The sequence below is a fragment of the Rana temporaria genome, chromosome 6 (assembly GCF_905171775.1).
Source record: "Rana temporaria chromosome 6, aRanTem1.1, whole genome shotgun sequence".
Lineage (NCBI taxonomy): Eukaryota > Metazoa > Chordata > Amphibia > Anura > Ranidae > Rana > Rana temporaria.
Genome location: NC_053494.1, coordinates 195,383,241 through 195,404,216, shown reverse-complemented (window position 1 = coordinate 195,404,216; position 20,976 = coordinate 195,383,241). Strand labels below are relative to the sequence as shown.

At 42.7% G+C, this 20,976-nt stretch overlaps 1 protein-coding gene across 1 annotated transcript in view; it reads right to left on the bottom strand.

The window, feature by feature from the left end:
- The window catches only part of LRP1B (LDL receptor related protein 1B), a 1,757,966-nt gene that overhangs the window by 731,648 nt on the left and 1,005,342 nt on the right, over positions 1-20,976 (bottom strand). The window contains exon 17 of the mRNA XM_040358043.1: positions 13,542-13,667. Within this exon, the coding sequence (XP_040213977.1) occupies positions 13,542-13,667 (126 nt within the window). The remainder of the gene's footprint in view (positions 1-13,541; positions 13,668-20,976) is intronic.

The window sequence follows — 20,976 nt, the reverse complement described above, 5'->3', positions numbered from 1 at the left end:
AATGACAGTGAATGGGCATTATAAATCCAGCTTACAATTCTTTGGCAAGTGTAAATGTTGGGCGAGTCTGATTCAGCCTTTTATGAACAGACCCCACTGTGATTTGCCTTGTCTGAAATCTACCTAATAAACAAGGTTTATACCTTTGTCATCCATAACCTTCTCCACTGCAAACCAATCATCTGGTAAGTACACTACGGGGAGCCATTTTATCAGTCAATTGGTCAATTATTAATCATGATGGAAGGTGAAACACATTTTGCTTTTTGCTTTACTTGTTAGTTTATAGCCGTTGATCCTCCATTATTATTAATATTATTATTCATTTTTATTTTTTAATACAGGTGCTTTAAGCACCAAAAGCTGAAACCTCTGGTGGTCCCAGGCTTGACACTGTTATTTCCTGGAGGCCATAAAAACAGGCGGCCTAGCCTGAGCCACAATGAGCGTTGCCTGTCTGCACGAACGTCAACAAACTTTGGAAAATTCATCTTTGAACCATGTAGTGTAAAAATGTCCCACTAATGGGGGTTTATGAGCTTTTCCACATCTAATTGCTTGCTCAGTACAAATTGCAGCTCCTTTGGCATGTTTTATCTTCGGTGATAGAGAACTGCTAGGTAATTCATTTCCCGCAAAAGGATAAAAACAATTAACCCCTGCCTCGCGGGCTTAATGTGGCAGAATCAGCTTGTGCCAACGGAATAAAGCCAAAGGGCCAGATTCACATAGAATTGCCCTAGTGCAGTGTATCAGAGATACGCTATGCCTCCGTATCTTACCTGGCGCATTTTCGAATCCAGGAAGATTTTGCGCCGTAAGTTCCCGCGGCATAGTGTATCTCTCGGCACGTATTTCAAATTGGGCGGGTAGGGGGCGTGATTCATTTAAATGAAGCGCGTCCCCGCGCCGATTGAACTGCGCATGCTCCGTTTTGAAATTTTCTGCTGTGCTTTTCGCGAAATTTTTGAACTTCAACGTGAGTTAAATCCTTTCCTATTCACGGACGACTTACGCAAAAAAATTAAAAAATTTAAATTTGACGCGGGAACGACGGCCATACTTTAACATGGCAAGTCTATCTATACGCCACATAATAGGAGCTTTAACTATACGCCGGGAAAAGCCGACTAGCGGCGACGTAAGAGAATGCTACGGCCGCGCGTACCTTCGTGGATAGACGGAAAAAGCTCATTTGCATACCTGACGCGGAAAACGACGCGAACTCCACTTAGCGGGCGCCAAAGTATTGCACCTACGATCCGAAGGCGTACAAAGCCATACGTCTGTCGGATTGAAGTCAGAAGCCGTCGTATCTTGGTTTGAGGATTCAAAGTAAAGATACGACGCGGCAAATTTGAAAGTACGCCGGTGTATCAGTAGATACGCCGGCGTACTTGCTCTCAGAATCTGGCCCAAAGTTTTTTATCTGAATCATGAGCGCCTAACTGAAGCCTCGTACACACGACCAAGTTTCTCTGCAAAAACCAGCAAGAAACTTGCTGTTTTTTTTTTTTGCCGAGGAAACCGGTCGTGTGTACATTTTTCGACGAGGAACTCGACGAGCCAAAAAGAGAGCATGTTCTCTTTTTCCTCGACGGGAATGGAGAAAATTGGCTTGTCGAGTTCCTCGACAGCCTAACAAGGAACTCGACGAGCAAAACTATGTGTTTCGCCCGTCGAGTTCCTCGGTCGTGTGTACGAGGCCTGAGATTTGCTGAGGGCCCCATGGCGGAGATGACACCAGTTTTGCAAAGGGTAAGTCATTTTAAATTATGGGTTGATCTGTGCAAAAGTTTAAATAATATATAAACGTATAAATGTTTCAGGAACATATAGGAATTGGAAGATATTTTAAATGAAAGTATATAAAAAAACGTAATGACTTAAAATCTCATATAAGCTTATGATATTAAAGTAATTCCAAAAGTCTGCATCTTTCATTAACATTTCCAAGAGCAAGTGATTCTAATTTATGGGCTGGTCTGTGCAAAAGTTTTGATAATATATAAATATATGAATGTTTCAGGAACTTATATGAACCAAGAATATTTAAAATGAAAGTATGTGTAAACCCAATCACTAAAATCTCATAAAAGTCTAGGATGTTAAAATCATTTAAAAATATGCAGCTTTTATTAAAAATAACTTTATGCATGCCTATACAAACTATTCATTCACATCAGTCCCATCCTTCAAGGAGCTAAAAATCCACAGAGCCTACTACCTTACCCATTTACACACACATACAAGGGCCAATTAACCAGCCAGCATGTTTTTGGAGTGTATATGTAGAATATGCAAACTCCATGCAGGTAGTGTCCTGGTTGGAATTCGAACTGAGGTTCCTAGTGATGCAAGTCAGAAGGGGTATCTACTTAAAGTGGTAGTAAACTCTGTAAGAAAAATAAAAAGTTTCCACCTGCAAGGCAATATCATAGTGTGCTAATATGCTTTGCATTCTAGCATGTTATGAAAGACTTAACTTAAAACGAAACCCTCCCTCCAGTGGCACACTGTCACTGCTACAGAGGCTTCCATCTTTACTCAGACTTCCTTCGGGGACTCTGGACGTCTGATTGGCCGAGCCACGATGACGCCACCTTGTCTTGGCCGCAGCACACAGCTCTGAAGGTAGGGCAAGGGAGTGCAGTTCCTTTAGAGCGCATGTGTCAGGAAAATGTGGAGGTGCCTGGAGTATTCTGAGTGCCCTGACCAATCCCCAACTTCAAATGGCAGAGGGCAGGCCTCTTCAAATACTCTGGGTCAGCCTAGCTAGGGAGGAGTTCAGGTGGAAGCTGGAGATGGAGTGCTGGGCTGTCGTGGCCCTTGAGCTCCCCAGTCTGGCGGGGGGGGGGACTTTGGCCTGGGATCAGGTGCGTACAAGACCTTCTTACAACACATGGAGGTGTCCTGGACAGGAGGCACGGGAGCAAGGAGAGGACAGCAGGTGAACACTGCCAGGCAAGTCTCCAGGAGGAGGAACAAGTTGCAGCCAAGAGGGCTAGTGAGCGAAACACAGTCAGGAGGACTGAGAGGACTGGGTGCAAGCAGTCTGAGATGGGTGCAGACCAGTATGGAGGACAGTGGTGGCATGGGCAGTGTAAAGAGGCAGCTGCAGCCAGGAGGGCTGGCAGGGCCGGAAGAGGTGGTACTGGGATCATTAGCATGTGGGATAGCTAGCACTGGGACTACCATATTTGCTAGACCATAGAGGCCCGCAATCTCTGCCTGCAAAGGGCATTTTTGCATTGGGCCTTGCTGAGCGAGTGTCAGGCCTGAAATTCAGTGATAGCTCATCCTAGGAGTAATAGTCTGCATGCAAGTCTGTGCTGGAGGAGGAGAAGAAGTTGTATGTACAGGGAAACATAAAAATAAAGTGCAAGGACTGCTTCTTGACTAACAAGTGTCTGAAGATTTGTGTGCCTGGCTGTGCAGGGTGAGAGGCGGTACTGTTACAATTGGATGCTGGAAGTCAGCAGAGCTTCACCTCATTCACTAATGCTTCATTCAGACCTGATTACAAATTACTGCAAAACGCAGGACTTCTAATGGAACTCCAATCACACCACAATTTTGCCGCTATCGTCGCACAGTAAATTGAGCTGCAATCGCAATGTGCTTGTCTCTTAAAAAAGGAACATGAGTTTCTTTTGGGCGACAGCGGCATGCATAGCGACTTGCCGCGATTGCAGCGCGATCTACTGTGTGACACTCACTGCAAAATCATGGCATGATTGGGGTGCTGCCATTAGAATTAATGACATTGCAAATGCATCTTATGTTTTGCAGTGATTTGGAATCGTGGGTGGAATTATGGCAATTCCACCCCCAATCAGGTGTGAATGGAGCCTTAGTGCTGAGGATAACTCCCTTGCAAGGTGCAACCTTCCTTGCAAAGTGAACAGTTTATTTGCCTTTAGTAAATCAACCCCACAGTGTTCTGGCAAACTAAACATCTTTCCATTTGGGTTTACATTTACTTTAAACAACCAAACTGTTTTTACAAGATATAAAAGCATCAATAAGTCTCTTTCCATCTCAGCCGCTCCTTCTCTATCCCCTTCTATCTTCGTCTGTGTTTATCTGTTGACATTATGTTCCCCAGCGCTTTACAAAGTACATTTCACCATTTAGGTCAGTGTTTGTCCCTTGCTTGCAATCTTATGTTCCATTAACAAACTTTCCGACTTGTACAAAGGCTAAAGGACCTTAAAGTGGAAGAAAAGTTGAAACTATTTCTAAAAAATTTCTCTCCCCCCTACATAACCTGCATAAAAAAACAGATGTGTGTACTTACCTATTTTTAATCCAGTATGGTCATGTGATCTGGCAGCTCTGTCCCCCATGTGTCAGTAAGCCCCTGCTGCAGTGGAGAGGAGGGAGTGCAAACACCAGTTGGACCATAGGAGTGTATGGGTGATATCACAACTCTTAAGCTGTGTACACACGGGCCAGAAACTCGTCAGCAAAAAAAACGTTGTTTTTCCTGACGAGATTCTTAGCAAGAATCTCTTGTCGCCCGAGTGTACAGACACTCCATTCAAAAGAACTGCCATTTTTTGAATGGCAAGAACGCGTGACGTCATCGCGTACGACGAGCATTCGATGCCGTCGCCGCCAACTTGCTGCACCCTACCTATGCCTAGGAAGCTACCACGCATGCGTCAGTCAGTTCGAGCATGCGCAGGTTTCCACGGCAACAGATAAGTATACACACTCTTGGGTTTCTTGGCAGGAAAATACTGCCAGGAATCACAACGAGAAAATAGAGAGCAGGTTCTCTATTTTTCTCTTCAAGATTTTGGGCAGTTTTCTTGATGAGAAACCTGAAAGCCTCATACACACGCACGGTTTACTTGGCAAGAAAGCTCTGCCAGCAGTTTTCTTGCTGGTTCTTGCCGAGTAAACCGTGCATGTGTACGAGGCTTGAGAATTCACAACCTTTGCTGCAGTGGAGATGAGAGAGTGCCAAACTCCAGCTGGACCATGGGGGTATATGGGTGATATCACAACTCTGAGAATTCACAGTCATTGCTCCCTTATGCCCTGTACACACGATCGGTTCATCCGATGAAAGCGGTCTGATGGATTTTTTCATCAGATACCTGATGAAGCTGACTTTTATCAGTCGTGCCTACACACCATCGGTTAAAAAACCGATCGTTTCAGAACGCGGTGACGTAAAACACAACGACGTGCTGAGAAAAATTAAGTTCAATGCTTCCGAGCATGCGTCGACTTGATTCTGAGCATGCGTGGATTTTTAACCGATGGACGTACCCACAGACGATCGTTTTTTTCTATCGGTTAGTTAACCATCAGATAATTTTAACTAGTTACCGACCGCCCACCGTTGTTATACGTCATCACTTTAAAGATGAATATCTCGGTAAGGACAGCAGCTGCTGCCACAATCGAGATATTCATCTCTTCAGTGGGCGGTCCGGTACACGATAACGGTGGCCCCCGCCGCAAGATCGCCGTTATCGGTGGCGGGAGAGGGCCCCCCCCTCCCGCCGCTCTCCCGCGCCCTCCGCCGCTTACCGTAGCCATCGGAGGCGATCGGGACCGTTCGGCTGGTGACTGGGGACTAGACTGAAGGAAAAATCTCCTTCACCCGTCCCCATAGCTCTGCTGGGCGGAAATGACGTCAAAATGTCAGTCCCGCCCAGCGTCTTAAAGCAACATTTTTTAAATGACATTTCCAAATTTTTTTTTTTTTTTTGCATTTAAGCCTAAATATGAGATCTGAGGTCTTTTTGACCCCAGATCTCATATTAAAGAGGACCTGTCATGCTTTTTTCTATTACAAGGGATGTTTACATTCCTTGTAATAGGAATAAAAGTGCTAAATTTGTTTTATTTTTTTTATTTCAGTGTTAAAAATTGTAAAATAAATAAAAATAAATGCGAAAACCCAAAAAAAAATTTTTTTAAAGCGCCCCGTCCCGACGAGCTTGCGCGTAGAAGCGAACGTATACGCGAGTAGCGCCCGCATATGAAAACGGTGTTCAAACCACACAAGTGAGGTATCGCCGCGATCGTTAGAGCGAGAGCAATAATTTTAGCCCTAGGCCTACTCTGTAACTCAAAAAATGCAACCTGTAGAATTTTTTAAACGTTGCCTATCGAGATTTTTATGGGTAAAAGTTTGACGCCATGCCACGAGCGGGCGCAATTTCTGCCCCCTCCTTCATTCACAGTAGCTAAACAAAGGCTTCCTGTAATGAAAAGTGGTCTATGAATGGAAGATGGGCAGAAAAAAGAAAGGTCCACCTCCTTCATTCATAGAGTGGATTTCATTGCAGAAAGTGATAGTACAGGGGCTGACATAGTTGCTATTCAGTTCCCATGACAAGTCCAGTGGCTCATGTTAACCCCCACAGCACTGGAAGATCACAGATATTGGGGAGGGAGACGAAAGAAAATTTCACCAAACAGAGCAGCCACCAGCACAAGGAATACTTCTCACTCAATGTACTGTCACTTGCTGATAAAAAATAAAAATAAAATATTTAACAAAATATGAGGTCCTGTACCCCCCCCCCCAAGAAACATTTTAAGGCAGCAGCTACAAATACTGCAGCTGCTGACTTGTAATATATGGACACTTACCTGTCTAGTGAGCCGTGACGTCGGCACCCAAGCCGATCTTCAGATCAGCTGTTGGGTGCAACCGCCACCATTCCTGGTAAGGGAATCCGGTAATGAAGCATTTTGGCTTCACAGTCGGTTCCCTAATGCGCCTGCGCAGAGCGTGTTGCACTTTCTAATTGGTGCAGAGGTGGAGGAAGGAGAAGGTGGGCAAACGTCCGGGAGACAGGGTCAAAAACAGGTACCCTGTTCCCCTCTGAAATGTGCCAAATGGAGACGGATGAGCAAAAGTTCCACTTTTGAGTGGAACTATGCTTTAAGCTTCAAACCATCTTTCTTTCCAATCCTCACAATGCTCAATAATGGCAAGTGGCCAATGATCAAGTGATCAAATCTATTGGATCCATAGCAAAATTATAATGGAAGACTAGCAAGAAGCCATTATAAATGCAAGACATTTTGGGTAAGCAAATTTCACAATCGTATTCCGTATCCCGTGACCAAGTCCTGTCGTGACGAAACGTAGGGAGGCGGCGTTCTGACGTCACCACGCATCTTCTACCCGGATACGGGCTGTGTGTCAAGCTGGCCGGCTTGTTTTTATGCTCCATGTTTGCTGACTATATGTAAGTGCATTTTCGGTTGATTTTACCAATTAAAGAAGGTTTTACGCTATGTGAGTCCCTTCTGTTTTTGCATACTCCTGGTTGGTTCATCGGGAGTACTTATCCAACGTAAGGACACAGTTTATCAGGATTTCAGCGCTGTGGCTTCCTATGGGATACTATCCATCCTTGTCTCTTATCACGCTATATTTGATCTCTTATAATTTGGAGATCAATTCCATCCGGTAAGAGGCTTTAATAACCTTGGTGGAGGACCTTTCCTTTCAAGCACTTTTCTTTTGTGGATTCAGTGTTTCAGTCGGGAGATTGTTCATATGAATTTGCCTGTGTGGCGGGACTGACTACCTATTTGAACTTTCCACTCACTTATTATTTATTGATCATTAATTTAGCGCGATCTCTTCCTTTTTGCGAGAAAAAAAAGAGAACATGCTCTCTTTTTTTCTCGTCGGTAAACTCAATTTTCTCTTCGTGGTTCTCGTCGGGCTAGTTTACGACGAGAAACACGTTTGTGTGAATGCTTAAAAACATGCGCATGCTCAGAATATAGTATGAGACAGGAGCGCACCTTTGGTAAAAGTAGCGATCGTAATGGAGATAGCACATTCGTCACGCTGTAACAGACTGAAAAGCATGAATCGTCTCTCACCAAACTTTTACTTAACACGCGGTAACATGAGATTAGCCCCAAGGGTGGTGCCAGTGGAATCGAACTTCCCCTTTATAGTGCTGTCGTACGCGTTGTACGTCATCGCGTTTGAGAACAAAAAGATTTTATCTCGACAGTGTGTATGCAAGGAAAGCTTGACAAGAATCTCGTCAAGCTTGACAAGAACCACGTCGAGGAAAACTAAGTTTCTTTTACGACGAGATACTCGGTCGTGTGTACGAGGCCTAAGCTGGTTTTCACGCTAAGAAGAAAAAAAGACCTTAAGTACATCTCTCCATTTTCTATTACGGTAATGTCCTCCAAGAGCGGCCTTTACTTCCATTTTCTGCCCACTCATGTAAAAGGGTTCCATGGTGGTGCTGATAAAAACTGTCTTTAGAAATTATTGTCAACAGGAGAAGAAAAATGATCATTATCTAAAAGAAAACCACAACTAAAACACCATCAAATTTGATGTTTTTCAGCACTCAGATGTGTGAAACTACTGAGTGCTTAACACATTCTATTGATTTGTCTTCTGCAGTAATGGGTACTTTGTTCTTTCAACACATGTAACCAGGTGTACTGTATCACAATCACCTAAATTGGACATAGGAAAGCAGTACAGGAGTTCTGATAGTTATTATAGTATAAGAGAATTTCAACTCTCACATGGCTTTAAAGAGGAACTTAAAGTAAATGTCTGCTTTTTCCATGTACATAAATAAAATAAAAAACATTGTGAGGGCCTTGTGTTGGGCTGCATGATCACCACAAGTAATCTTAACCCATTCATGCTTGGATTCGGTTCCATCAATCACAATGAGTTCCTCTGAGCCAAGGGCTCCTTCGGGCTCTAGATACTCCTATTACTTTCTCCTTCACATGAACTTTAGAGACCTGGCTCTAACTAATATTCTCTAGCTGTGCTTCTACATACCCACTACAAGCCTTACAGTAACGAGTCCCAAAGAAGCCCACACTAACAAAAGTCTGTTGCCAGGAGATACCGTATTTATCGGCATATACCACACACAAGTGTATAACACGCACCTTCATTTTAAGAGGGAAATTTAAGGTAAAAAATATATTTTTAAATAGAGAACTCTGAAGCAATAATAAGGTTCAGTGCCCATCAATTCAGCCTGATCAATGCCCATCTGCAGCCTCAAAATTGCCCATCTGTAGCCTCAAAATTGACCATCAATGCAGCTTTATCAATGCCCATCTGCAGCCTCACCATTGCCCATCAATGCAGCTTGATTAATGTCCATCTGCAGCCTCACAATTGCCCATCAATGCAGCTTGATTAATGCCCATCTGCAGCCTCCCCATTGCCATGAATGCAGCCTGATCAATGCCCATCCCAGGGAGGGGGTGGGATGTGTGCCGTCAGATTATATACCTGCGAGAACCTCCTGTTTATTCGGCGGCCTCTTTAATACAAAGTCCCGCCTCCTGGACTGGCTTCTATGATAGACAGAACATTGGTCCAATGCCGGCGATGGGGCTTCCTATTACAGAGGCCGTTGAGTAAACAGGAGATTCTCGCTGTATGAAATCTGACATCGCTCGTCCCGCTCCCCCCCCCCCCCTGTTCTCTCCGAGGTAGCCCAAATTGCAGTATAAGAGTACAACACACACACACTATTTGTAACCGATTTGCAGGGTGAAAAAGTGAGTGTTATATTCCAATAAATACAGTATTTACAATAGAGGTTAGGAGAAAAGGTATTTCAGAAACAATCAACCAAACCCATATATATGTGCTCACAATCAACCTGGCCCCAAATGATGGCACAATATTTAATTGCAAACAGTCACTAGATAAGTGAGGAGAGGGGATGTGAGATAAGGAGTGACCCATACGTTTACAGGGGTTGCCCAGAGGCCTCTCCTATACTGCCTTCCCCCAAGAGGGAGCTCTAAGAATATTCCTTATAGCCTATATCCTTGCTGTAGCTTGGCTCTAAGCTTCTTCCCACAAGTGCCCAGTACTTATCACTTACTTATGGGGTCCTCTAGTGGCTACCACAGCAACTACACTGCCTACTGATCGAAGAGGTCCAATAGCACCATCTTGTAACCAAAAAAAGGAGAACTACTATTTCCCCTTTGGTGGCCCTTACAGCATGGACTGCATCGCTCTCATGTAACATTCAAGCAGTAGCTTGGGCACATAGCTAGTGAATTGAATAATAATTAATTAATGATGGGCATCATTCAACCCAGGAGATGAGTGTTGCTGGAACAGTGATTTTTTGGGGACCGCTGGAATGAAAATGAGTATTGCAGCAAGAGCTGCTTTATAGTTTTTCACCACAATGGGGCACAGAAAATTGTATTTCTTTAAAACCTACAATTCTGCTTTAATGCAGACCATCACAGCACCATCTAATTACCTTATTTTTGCTCCCACACCACTCTATGCAGCCATCAAAAGCGAAAGTGTAAGCTATGTAAGTTAGAAGTCCCTTAAATCTTGCTTACACAGGGCTGCAGACTCTTGAGTGACAGTGCTGCCACATGTGTGAGACACATACATCTTCATCCTTGGAAGTTTATTAAGTATTTCCTTGGGCTCCCACTGCTTTATGGTGTATGCAGGAACCGGGATAAGGCAGTTAGCTCCCTATAGTGCAAAAAAGGTAGATGACAGCACTGGACAGGACCCGCAGCAAAGCAGCAGGGTGAGAGAAGAGGACAACTCTGGATCCTCTGGGCATGTAAATATACGTATTATTACAATAGCACTAAACATAAGTGAGAAGAACATTAGATTTGTATTGGAAAAGTGAAGTTCCTCTTTAAAACCACCCTAATGTTATCGTCCCCATTGACTCCAATGCATTTCACAAAAATAGCAAATATCCACATTTCTGCTATCAGATTCTGCTATGCAGTTTACTCTGCATTTCAGGTCCCAGTTCCCCCCATTGCCCACAATCACTATGATTCCGTCTTGCGCTGCATGTTAGATCATTATATTATACATTATGCAGAAAGAAGATTGGCACAAGAAGAGAAAATATGACTGGCAGTGACTGAGTCATGTCCTTCTCACCCCTTAGGCCCCGTACTCACGACCAAACATGTCTGCTGAAACTGGTCCGCAGGCCAGTTTCAGCAGACATGTTTGGTCGTGTGTGGGCGCGAGCGGGCCGAATTTCAGCAAACATTTGCCCGCCGGGCCTTTTCCCAGCAGACAAATATTCCTGGACTTGTTTTAAAACAGTCCGCTGGAATTCTGCCCGCTCGGACATGTACGGTCGTCAGTACAGACCTACCGTACATGTCCAGGCGCCCGCCGTCCCTCGCATGCGTCGAATGACTTCGACGCATGCGTGGAAGCATTTTAAAGGCGGGCCGCCCACGTCGCCGCGTCATTGTCGCGGCGACACCGCGTCATCGACGCGGCGACACCGCGGACACGCCCCGCGTATTGTTTACGCGCGGACTTCTGTACGATGGTGTGTACAACCATCGTACAGAAGCCCTCTGGCAGACATGTATGGTGAAAACGGTCCGACGGACCGCTTTCACCATACATGTTTGGTCGTGAGTACCCGGCCTAACAGACCTGCCCACGGTTAATGCGGAATTCTGTAGTGAACTGGTGAATGGCTCCATCAAGCAATTATAGGAAAATAATACCTTCATCAAAAAGGGTGCTGGTAAGGATGCCTATTTTCCTATGTGTGTATAGTGCCAATCAATTCACTACAACACCCTGCATGAGCTGTGGGCAAGTCTGTAGGAAGTGCGACAGATATAACACAACTTCCCCAGGTACTCTAAACCATCACTGTGGGTACTAACCAAAACTGTAGGATATCACTGGGCTATTAAGAGACCTCTCACAGCATAATACCAGTTTTGGAAAATTCTGCCCTGAAAATTTCCACCATGAATACAAGAAAACGAAAACTCTTAGTTTTGCTCTTCCCTACTCTGCACCTCAGATCACAGTTCCACCCAATGCCCACAATCACTATGATTGGGTCTCACTCTGCATGTTGTATCGTTTTACTATACATTGTGTAAAGTGCAGAAAGAAGATTGACACAAGAAAAAGAAACTGAGCTGCCACATGATACTGTAGTGAACTGGTGAATGGCTCCACCATGCAATTATAGGGAAATAAAATATTTACCAAAAGGGGTGCTTGTGACAATCCTTATTTTCCTATAATTGTATGCTGGTGCCATCAACCAATAGGGATTGCGATGGATACCAAACAACTTCCCTAGGTACTCTAACCCAGTGGTCATCAACCTTGTCCTGCAGGGCCCACTAACAGGCCAGGTTTGCAAGATAACTGAAATACATCACAGCTGATATCATTTGTTCCTCAGTGATTGCAGTATTCTAGACTGCATCTCCCCAAGGTAATACATAACACCTGGCCTGTTAGTGGGCCCTGCAGGACAGGGTTGATGACCACTGCTCTAACCCATCGCTGTAGGAGCTAACCAGAGCCGTAGGATATCACTGGGCTATTAAGAACTCCAGAGACCTCTTACAGCCAAAATACCAGTTTTGGAAAATTCTGTCGTGAACATTTCCACAATGAATTCAGAGAAATTATAACTCTCAGTTTTGCTCTTCCCTACTTTTCACCTCAGGTCCTGCTCCACCCATTGCCCACAATCACTATGAATGGGTCTCAAGCCACTTGTTGGATCCTGTTCCTATACATTATGTAGAGTACAGTAAGAAGATTGACACAAGAGGAGGAAATCTGGTTGGCAGTGACCAAGCAAGGTAACATTCACACACCTTACAAACCTGCCCGCAGTTTATGCAGGATTCTCTAGTGAATTGGTGGATGGCTTCACCATGTAATTATGGGGAAAAAAGGATCTTCACCAACAAGGGATGCTGGTAAAGATCCTTATACAATACAACTTTGCCAGGTAATCTAACCTATCACTGTTGGAGCTGCCAACAGCTGTAAGAAATCATTGGGCTATTACGAACACTGTAGACCTCTCACAGCGAAAGTACCAGTTTTGGAAAATTCTGCCATGAACATTTCCACCATGAATTCAGGGAAATGATAACTCTCAGTTTTGCTCTTTCCTATTTTGCACCTCAGGTCCTGCTCCACCAATTGCCCACAATCACTATGAATGGGTCTCAAGCCACTTGTTGGATCCTGTTCCTATACATTATGTAGGGTGCAGTAAGAGGATTGACACAAGAGGAGGAAATCTGGTTGGCAGTGACCAAGCAAGGTAACATTCACACACCTTACAAACCTGCTCACACTATATGCAGGATTCTCTAGTGAATTGGTGGATGGCTTCACCATGTAATTATGGGAAAAAAAGGATCTTCACCAACAAGGGATGCTGGTAAAGATGCTTATACAATACAACTTCCCCAGGTAATCTTACCTATCACTGTTGGAGCTGCCCACAGCTGTAAGAAATCACTGGGCTATTAAGAACACCGTAGACCTCTCACAGCCAAAGTACCAGTTTTGGAAAATTCTGTGAAGGTACACTGCATCTAAATCCAAACAATAGCTTTTAAACAGTATGAAAAATGATGTGTTTAGCTTCACTGGGTTAGTTTTAAAGCGTAATCTCTTTATGATCGGTGCTACTTAAGTGTGACAAGCTACAGTTTCCTGCCACGTACAAAGAGTCGCTCACACATCTTACCTGAGCAGGTCTCATTAAATTCGTCTTCATTATTTCCGCAATCATTGGCGCCATCACAAAGCCACCTCTTGGGAATGCAGCGGTTACTCTGGCACTTAAATTGATCTCCCGGACAGCTGTGGTTCACTAGCAAAACAAGAAGCCGCAAGTAAAAACACTTAACATGCGCTGCTTGCAAATGAGCCCGGCTCCAAAATAATGCATGTAAATGGGGCTCCAAAATTATAGCGTGATGAGGGAGCATGTCAGATAGCATTTATTTTTATTAACAGATGAATAAAGAGCTAAATGAGTTTTTAATGGTATTTTGTTCAAAAGAAAATGAATGCTACTAAGTCATTTGTCAACACTGAGATAAGCTTTAATTCCAGAAACAATGGCTCATAATTTTTATATTGTTAACAACCAAATGGTAATCAGCTTTTTAGTGATTCATGTTCCAGAAAGTGATCTTCCAGTGGCAGCACTCAGCATAATTGGCTTTTGCGCAACTTACGTTAACAATTTATTTTTCTCAACAGTTTTGGTCCTAGTACAGTAAATAATGAACTGCGCTAAAAGAAAGTTAACCTTTATAGAGAGTAAAGAAACATTCATCAGTTCTTGCCTCTGGAGCTTGTAATACCCATTCCCCAGCCATAAACAGTACACATTGTGGTTGATTTGTAGGGAATCTGTTGTGAAACAGGTAGAATGTACCAACTCCAAGCAAACAGGTCCCTGAAGGATCTACCACCATGCTGTTCCAAAAAAAGATTGCCTATTTATTTATTTATTTTTTTGAGAGAAGAAACCTCACTCAAAAGGGATTTCGGGATTAAAGTGTATCCAAACTCAAGAAAAAAAAGGTAATTTATTGCAGGTTACCAGTCCTTAGATGTAGTGATTGCATTCCTTTTTTTTTTTGCTAAGCTTTTTTTTTTTTCTTAATTTTCATCTAGTGATTCTGCCAGTAACACACTTCTTACTACTTCTACACTACTTACTAAATCTATGGAGAAGCAGCATAGGACTACAGAAACCTTCCTCCTCTCCTCTTGTCTGTAGCATAGATAAGGAATGTGGAGAGAGTGAGAGCGCCACAACTATAACGTAAGTCCAGTACATCTTTATTTTCTATGACAAAATGTCACAAAAGAAAGCAAATGCATTTTGGGTAGCCAATAGTCCCCCATCATCAGGGCTGTGGGGAGGATAACATAAAACTGTGATAGTTCAGGTAAAATGCCTATTTTCTATGTATTTTTTGTATACTTACAAAATCTATATTTTTGTATATCAAACTGCTTTTATATTCCTTGCTCAAAATGGCCGCTATCAGCACCCCCTCCCATCGAGTGAAGAGCATGTAACTAAGATGGCGCCTCCACCCAAGACTACACCCAAGATGATGAGACCTAGATTCTGGAGGAAGTTCACCTTACATGGACATGATCAATCAGAAGCTACAAGTATCCAGATAACGCTATGCTAATGATGCCCCTATATAACCCCATGCACCCAGTAGCAATAAAGGAAGTATCACATATCTGAGCATGGTTTCAGTGTGATTCTTCTCGTGCATGCACTAAATTACATAGGACTAATCAGGACGGGGCAGATATTCACCAGATGATTGGTCTGGTCTATTTCAAAATAAGATAACATGAAGATCTATTTATGTAAGCACATTTTAATGTCCAACTCCAGGAATATATAAAAAAAATCACCCTTGCAATGACTCCCTCGCTCTGCAAGGGCAAAATTCCCATTAAATCTACTAGTAGGTACAGTGCTGATCTTCTAGCTCCAGCTGTCTTCTAGCTCCAGCTGTCTCCAGCACTTTCCTCCCCTGTCTCTGCTCTGTGGACAGAGACTTGTCATCATCACATACAATAGAGCAGTGATGGTGAACCTTGGCTCCCCAGATGTTTTGGAACTACATTTCCCATGATGCTCAACTACACTGCAGAGTGCATGAGCATCATGGGAAATGTAGTTCCAAAACATCTGGGGTTCCAAGGTTCGCCATCACTGCAACAGAGGGACAGATTCCCTGTATTAAAGTAGAAAAAAGGGGTGGAGATAAGGGCCGTCTAATGTGAGCCACCCTCACTGCGCGTAGCTGGAGAATAAATGTGAACACTAGTGATATTTATAAAATAAATGAATAAATTAATAAATATGCAAGAGCTGCTGCTTTAAAAATTATAGAATCCAAAATAGTTAATATGCAAATACAGTGATACCTATTATAAATAAGGTGCCAAATGTGATATTAAACAGCGCTCAAAAAAATATGTGAAAATGTAAATATCAACAAATATAATATTGGTACAGTGACATAGTGAAAAATAAATAAATAATCCACCCTCTAAGTGAGTCAATATATCCAAAAATCCGTGCAAAAATCGCATCAAAAAATACCAGGTTGGCAAATAAAGTCCATGAACTGTCTAAGTGAACAAAAAAATATATATAAATAGTTCATAAATGGAGAGCAAAGGAAAAGAAAAAATCCTTCCCGATCTTCAATAAGTGCTTTCACCACACCACAGTGACTGCGTGCTTCCACCACCCATCAGAAATGCAAACTCACCGCAACAAATGGCCTGACACTTTCGTGTTTAGGCACACAGGCTTGTTAACTGACCCCCTCAGTTTAGTTGATAGAACTCCTTCTTTTCATATAGGGTGGAGCATTCAGTTAAACAGATGGAGATCCGAAGCAAAAAGAAAACTCCAAGATAACAGCCATATGCAAATAAGAAAAAGAGAGCACAATAGTGTGATACTGTAACACAACTTTTAATAACACACTACAAATCTCCCAAAGAATGCACTCACAAAGGTAACTCTTGTTACAAGCAGTGTATAAATCCAAAAACTGACACGGTGTAAAACAAAAAATAAAGATATCCTCCAGGTGAACTAGTGGTCACAGCGGACCAACGAATAGCCCAAGTGTTACTCACAGCCCTTGTGCAGGTGTACTGGAGCTGCTGCTTAGGTAATTGAGCTGGTGGCAGATTAGACCATTCCACGTTCAAGCTTAGAATGTTAGGTGTGCGGTTGTGACTTCAGTAATCACTCCCCGTGATTACTGAAGTCACAACCGCACACCTAACATTCTAAGCTTGAACGTGGAATGGTCTAATCTGCCACCAGCTCAATTACCTAAGCAGCAGCTCCAGTACACCTGCACAAGGGCTGTGAGTAACACTTGGGCTATTCGTTGGTCCGCTGTGACCACTAGTTCACCTGGAGGATATCTTTATTTTTTGTTTTACACCGTGTCAGTTTTTGGATTTATACACTGCTTGTAACAAGAGTTACCTTTGTGAGTGCATTCTTTGGGAGATTTGTAGTGTGTTATTAAAAGTTGTGTTACAGTATCACACTATTGTGCTCTCTTTTTCTTATTTGCATATGGCTGTTATCTTGGAGTTTTCTTTTTGCTTCGGATCTCCATCTGTTTAACTGAATGCTCCACCCTATATGAAAAGAAGGAGTTCTATCAACTAAACTGAGGGGGTCAGTTAACAAGCCTGTGTGCCTAAACACGAAAGTGTCAGGCCATTTGTTGCGGTGAGTTTGCATTTCTGATGGGTGGTTGAAGCACGCAGTCACTGTGGTGTGGTGAAAGCACTTATTGAAGATCGGGAAGGATTTTTTCTTTTCCTTTGCTCTCCATTTATGAACTATTTATATATATTTTTTTGTTCACTTAGACAGTTCATGGACTTTATTTGCCAACCTGGTATTTTTTGATGCGATTTTTGCACGGATTTTTGGATATATTGACTCACTTAGAGGGTGGATTATTTATTTATTTTTCACTATGTCACTGTACCAATATTATATTTGTTGATATTTACATTTTCACATATTTTTTTGAGCGCTGTTTAATATCACATTTGGCACCTTATTTATAATAGGTATCACTGTATTTGCATATTAACTATTTTAGATTCCCTGTATTGTACGTTGAGGAGGTTGAAGTGCAACTGTGGCTGGTCTCAGCTTCTGTAGGTATTTCCCTTATTTCCTCCTTATTCCTGGTATAATTATCTGACCAAAAAGGAACAAGAAAAATTCACTGTTGGAGTTTACATACTTCCAAATACAAGTGACACGAAGGAGTCCTTAAAGGGGTTGTAAACCCTCATGTTTTATTCACCTTAATACATCCTATGCATTAGGGTGAAAAAACTTCTGACAGTGACCGTCCCCCTAGCCCCTTCATTTTACTCACCTGAGCTCTGTAATTCCCTCGGTGGAGACGCGCTCTTCCTCTCTGCCCAGGGTTCTCGGCTCTTGATTGGATAGATTGATAGCAGCACAGCCATTGGCTCCCACTGCTGTCAATCAAATCCAATGACATGGGAGCCCGGGGGGCGGGGCCGAGTCCTACATTCAGCATCTATGGATGCAAATGCTGGACTCGGGATCGTGCCCGCAAAGTAATTCTCTGGAAGAGCACTTCTCCTAGGGGGTTATACGATGTGGGGAGGAGCTGATAGCGCCACCCAAGGATCCCAGAAGAGGATGTTCGGGGTCACTTTGTGCAAAACGATCTGCACAGTGGAGGTAAGTATGACATGTTTGTTATTTTTAAAAAAAAAGAAGCTTTACAATCACTTTAAGTTCTCTAGATAGACAACACTTAAGCAAAAGGGTGCTCTGCAGTTTACTTTGGCTAAGGGACCCTATGCCATATAAAATGGTGAAGGATTATAACCTCTCTCTATGTGTCTTGTTGACTAATGCTTGACTGTACAGGAAAACAATCCAAATTTTGAGTTGTCACCAGAACAGCAGTTGGTAAGGCTTTTTCTTGCTCTTGAAAAATTTCCTCTCATTTTCTGTTATTTTTCTAGGTCAATAAATAAAAAGAAATCTAATGGGTCTACTCTTATAAAAATACGTATTTGAATACTTTTTAGACATAATTTAAATATATTATATATATTTAATGTTTACATACAGTACATTTTATTTTAAAGTCAATTGTGAAGGCACATTTAGGTAAGTGTTCCATGGATTCAAGAAATCATTCCATGTTTTCAATGGCACCTTAAAGAAAGTGTTCCACAGCAGCCAATCGCAGCTCTAATTATGCTAAATTTGCTTTAAAGTAAAAAAAAAAACAATTAAAAATATGGAGATACTATGGGCAAAACTGTTTTTTTCTCTAGTAACTTCTATGTTATCCGACTGACCAGCATCCTATCACTTTGCATTGGAACTTGTTAAATTTTATAACTTAGTAATTATTTCAACAACACTTGAGAATCCAGACGTTTGAGCTGAACAATTAGTCTGGCGATTATAAATCTTTCTCATTAATTTTCATTGCTTCTGGAGCTGTGTGTCACAAAAATCGGGTTTATGATCTGTTTGACCTTAACAGTGCTGAAAAAGATACTACAGATAATTAGGCCTGATACACAACTTTTCAATAAACACGGGTTATGGCCAAAGGTCACACTCACAATGTCACAGGCTCTTCTATTTGCTGGTGTAAGAATATCTGGTAATAATGATGAACATGATGGGTGATAATTAAAATTAGTAGTTGGAGTATTAAAATGGAACATTTGAAATCTGAATTCCAGGGAAGTACCTATCCACTGATTTTTAATTCTTTCCAGACATTTTTGTGATCCATACACCTCTTTTTAGGCCCGTACACACGATCGGATTTTCCAACAACAATGGTCCGACAGATGTGTTTTATCGGGCAATCTGACCGTCTGTATGCTCCATCGAACAATTGTTGTCCGAATTTCCGACAACAAATGTTGCTGTGCATGCTCTCAAATTTTCCAAGAACAAATGTGTTATGTCGGATCATCCGATTGTGTTTACACAAATCCGTCGGGCTAAAATCTAAAGTACAAACACGCATGCTTAGAACCAATGCTAAACATCAGGCCTTGTACACACGGCCAGACATGTCCGATGAAAACGGTCCGCGGACCATTTTCATCGGACATGTCTGCTGGGAGGTTTGTGTCTGATGTGTGTACACACCATCAGACCAAAATCCCCGCGGACAGAGAACGCGGTGACGTATACGACACCAACGTTCTCTGACGCAGAAGTTCAATGCTTCCACGCATGCGTCGAATCAATTTGACGCATGCGCGGGATTTCGGGCTGCTGGTTATACGTCATAACCAGCGGACATGTCCGATGAGTCATACTGACCATCGGACATGTCTGACGGACATGGTTCCAGCGGACAAGTTTCTTAGCATGCTAAGAAACTTTTGTCTGCTGGAAACCTGTCTGCTAGACCAGGAATCCGGTCCGGTAGGCCCTACACACGGTTGGACATGTCCACGGAAACTGGTCTGCGGACCAGTTTCAGCAGACATGTTCGGTCATGTGTACGAGGCCTCAGACAACAATAGCAGAAGTTGCCCAAAGGGTTGCGGTAAAGAGCTGAAAAACCATGCGGTTTGCTGAGTGTCGTCTGTATGCAGAACAAGTTCACGGCCAACGCCCTTCAATCAAAAATCCACGGAAAAGTCTGATCTGTATACTAGCCTTTAGAGTCATGGAATACTGTTCTGCCCCACTTTCTATGTTGAATTGCATTGCATTAGGCTGTTGTTGTTTCATATTATATGCTGACATCTAGTGATGGGTTCTGTCCACTACAACTTGTTTAGTAAAGTGATTTTGGTTTCTCCCATGTCTACCTCTCTTGTTTAGTGCTAGTTCCAGCTAGACCCTCCCCATTTCTTCCATGTTCCCTCAGCAAGTGTTAGTTATTCACAGAAACAGGGCTTAGGAAAGTTACTGTCTTCTTAGGCCTCGTACACACGACCGAGGAACTCGACGGGCGAAACACATAGTTTTGCTCGTCGAGTTCCTTGTTAGGCTGTCAAGGAACTCGACAAGCCAATTTTCTCCATTCCCGTCAAGGAAATAGAGAACATGCTCTCTTTTTGGCTCGACGAGTTCCTCGACAGTTTCCTTGTCGAAAAATGTACACGCGACCGGTTTCCTCGGCAAAAAACAAACAAAAAAAACAAGTTTCTTGCTGTTTTTTGCCGAGAAACTCGGTTGTGTGTACGAGGCCTCACACCTATACAGGAAAAACATTCTCTGTACTTCAATTAGCTGAAGCAAAATTGTGTTGGAGTCAACTTCTGTGTCTTATTAAAAAGTTAAGCTGTCTGTGAATGATGAAAAGTCAGCAGGTGACTACATAGCTCCCAACCGTCCCTGATTTCGAGGGACTGTCTCCGATTTGGAAAAAAGTCACTCTTTCCTCCTCATGTATATAAAATATTTTTTTTATCTTTCAAAAAGTGTTTTCCAGTGCTAAACCTTTCATCCAATTTCTAAATCTTCTATATTTGTAAATCTCAAGAGCCAATATAAAGGAATAGTAGTAGTAAAAAAAAAGCTCTTGTGGGTTCAATCGTTGTATTTTCCGGCG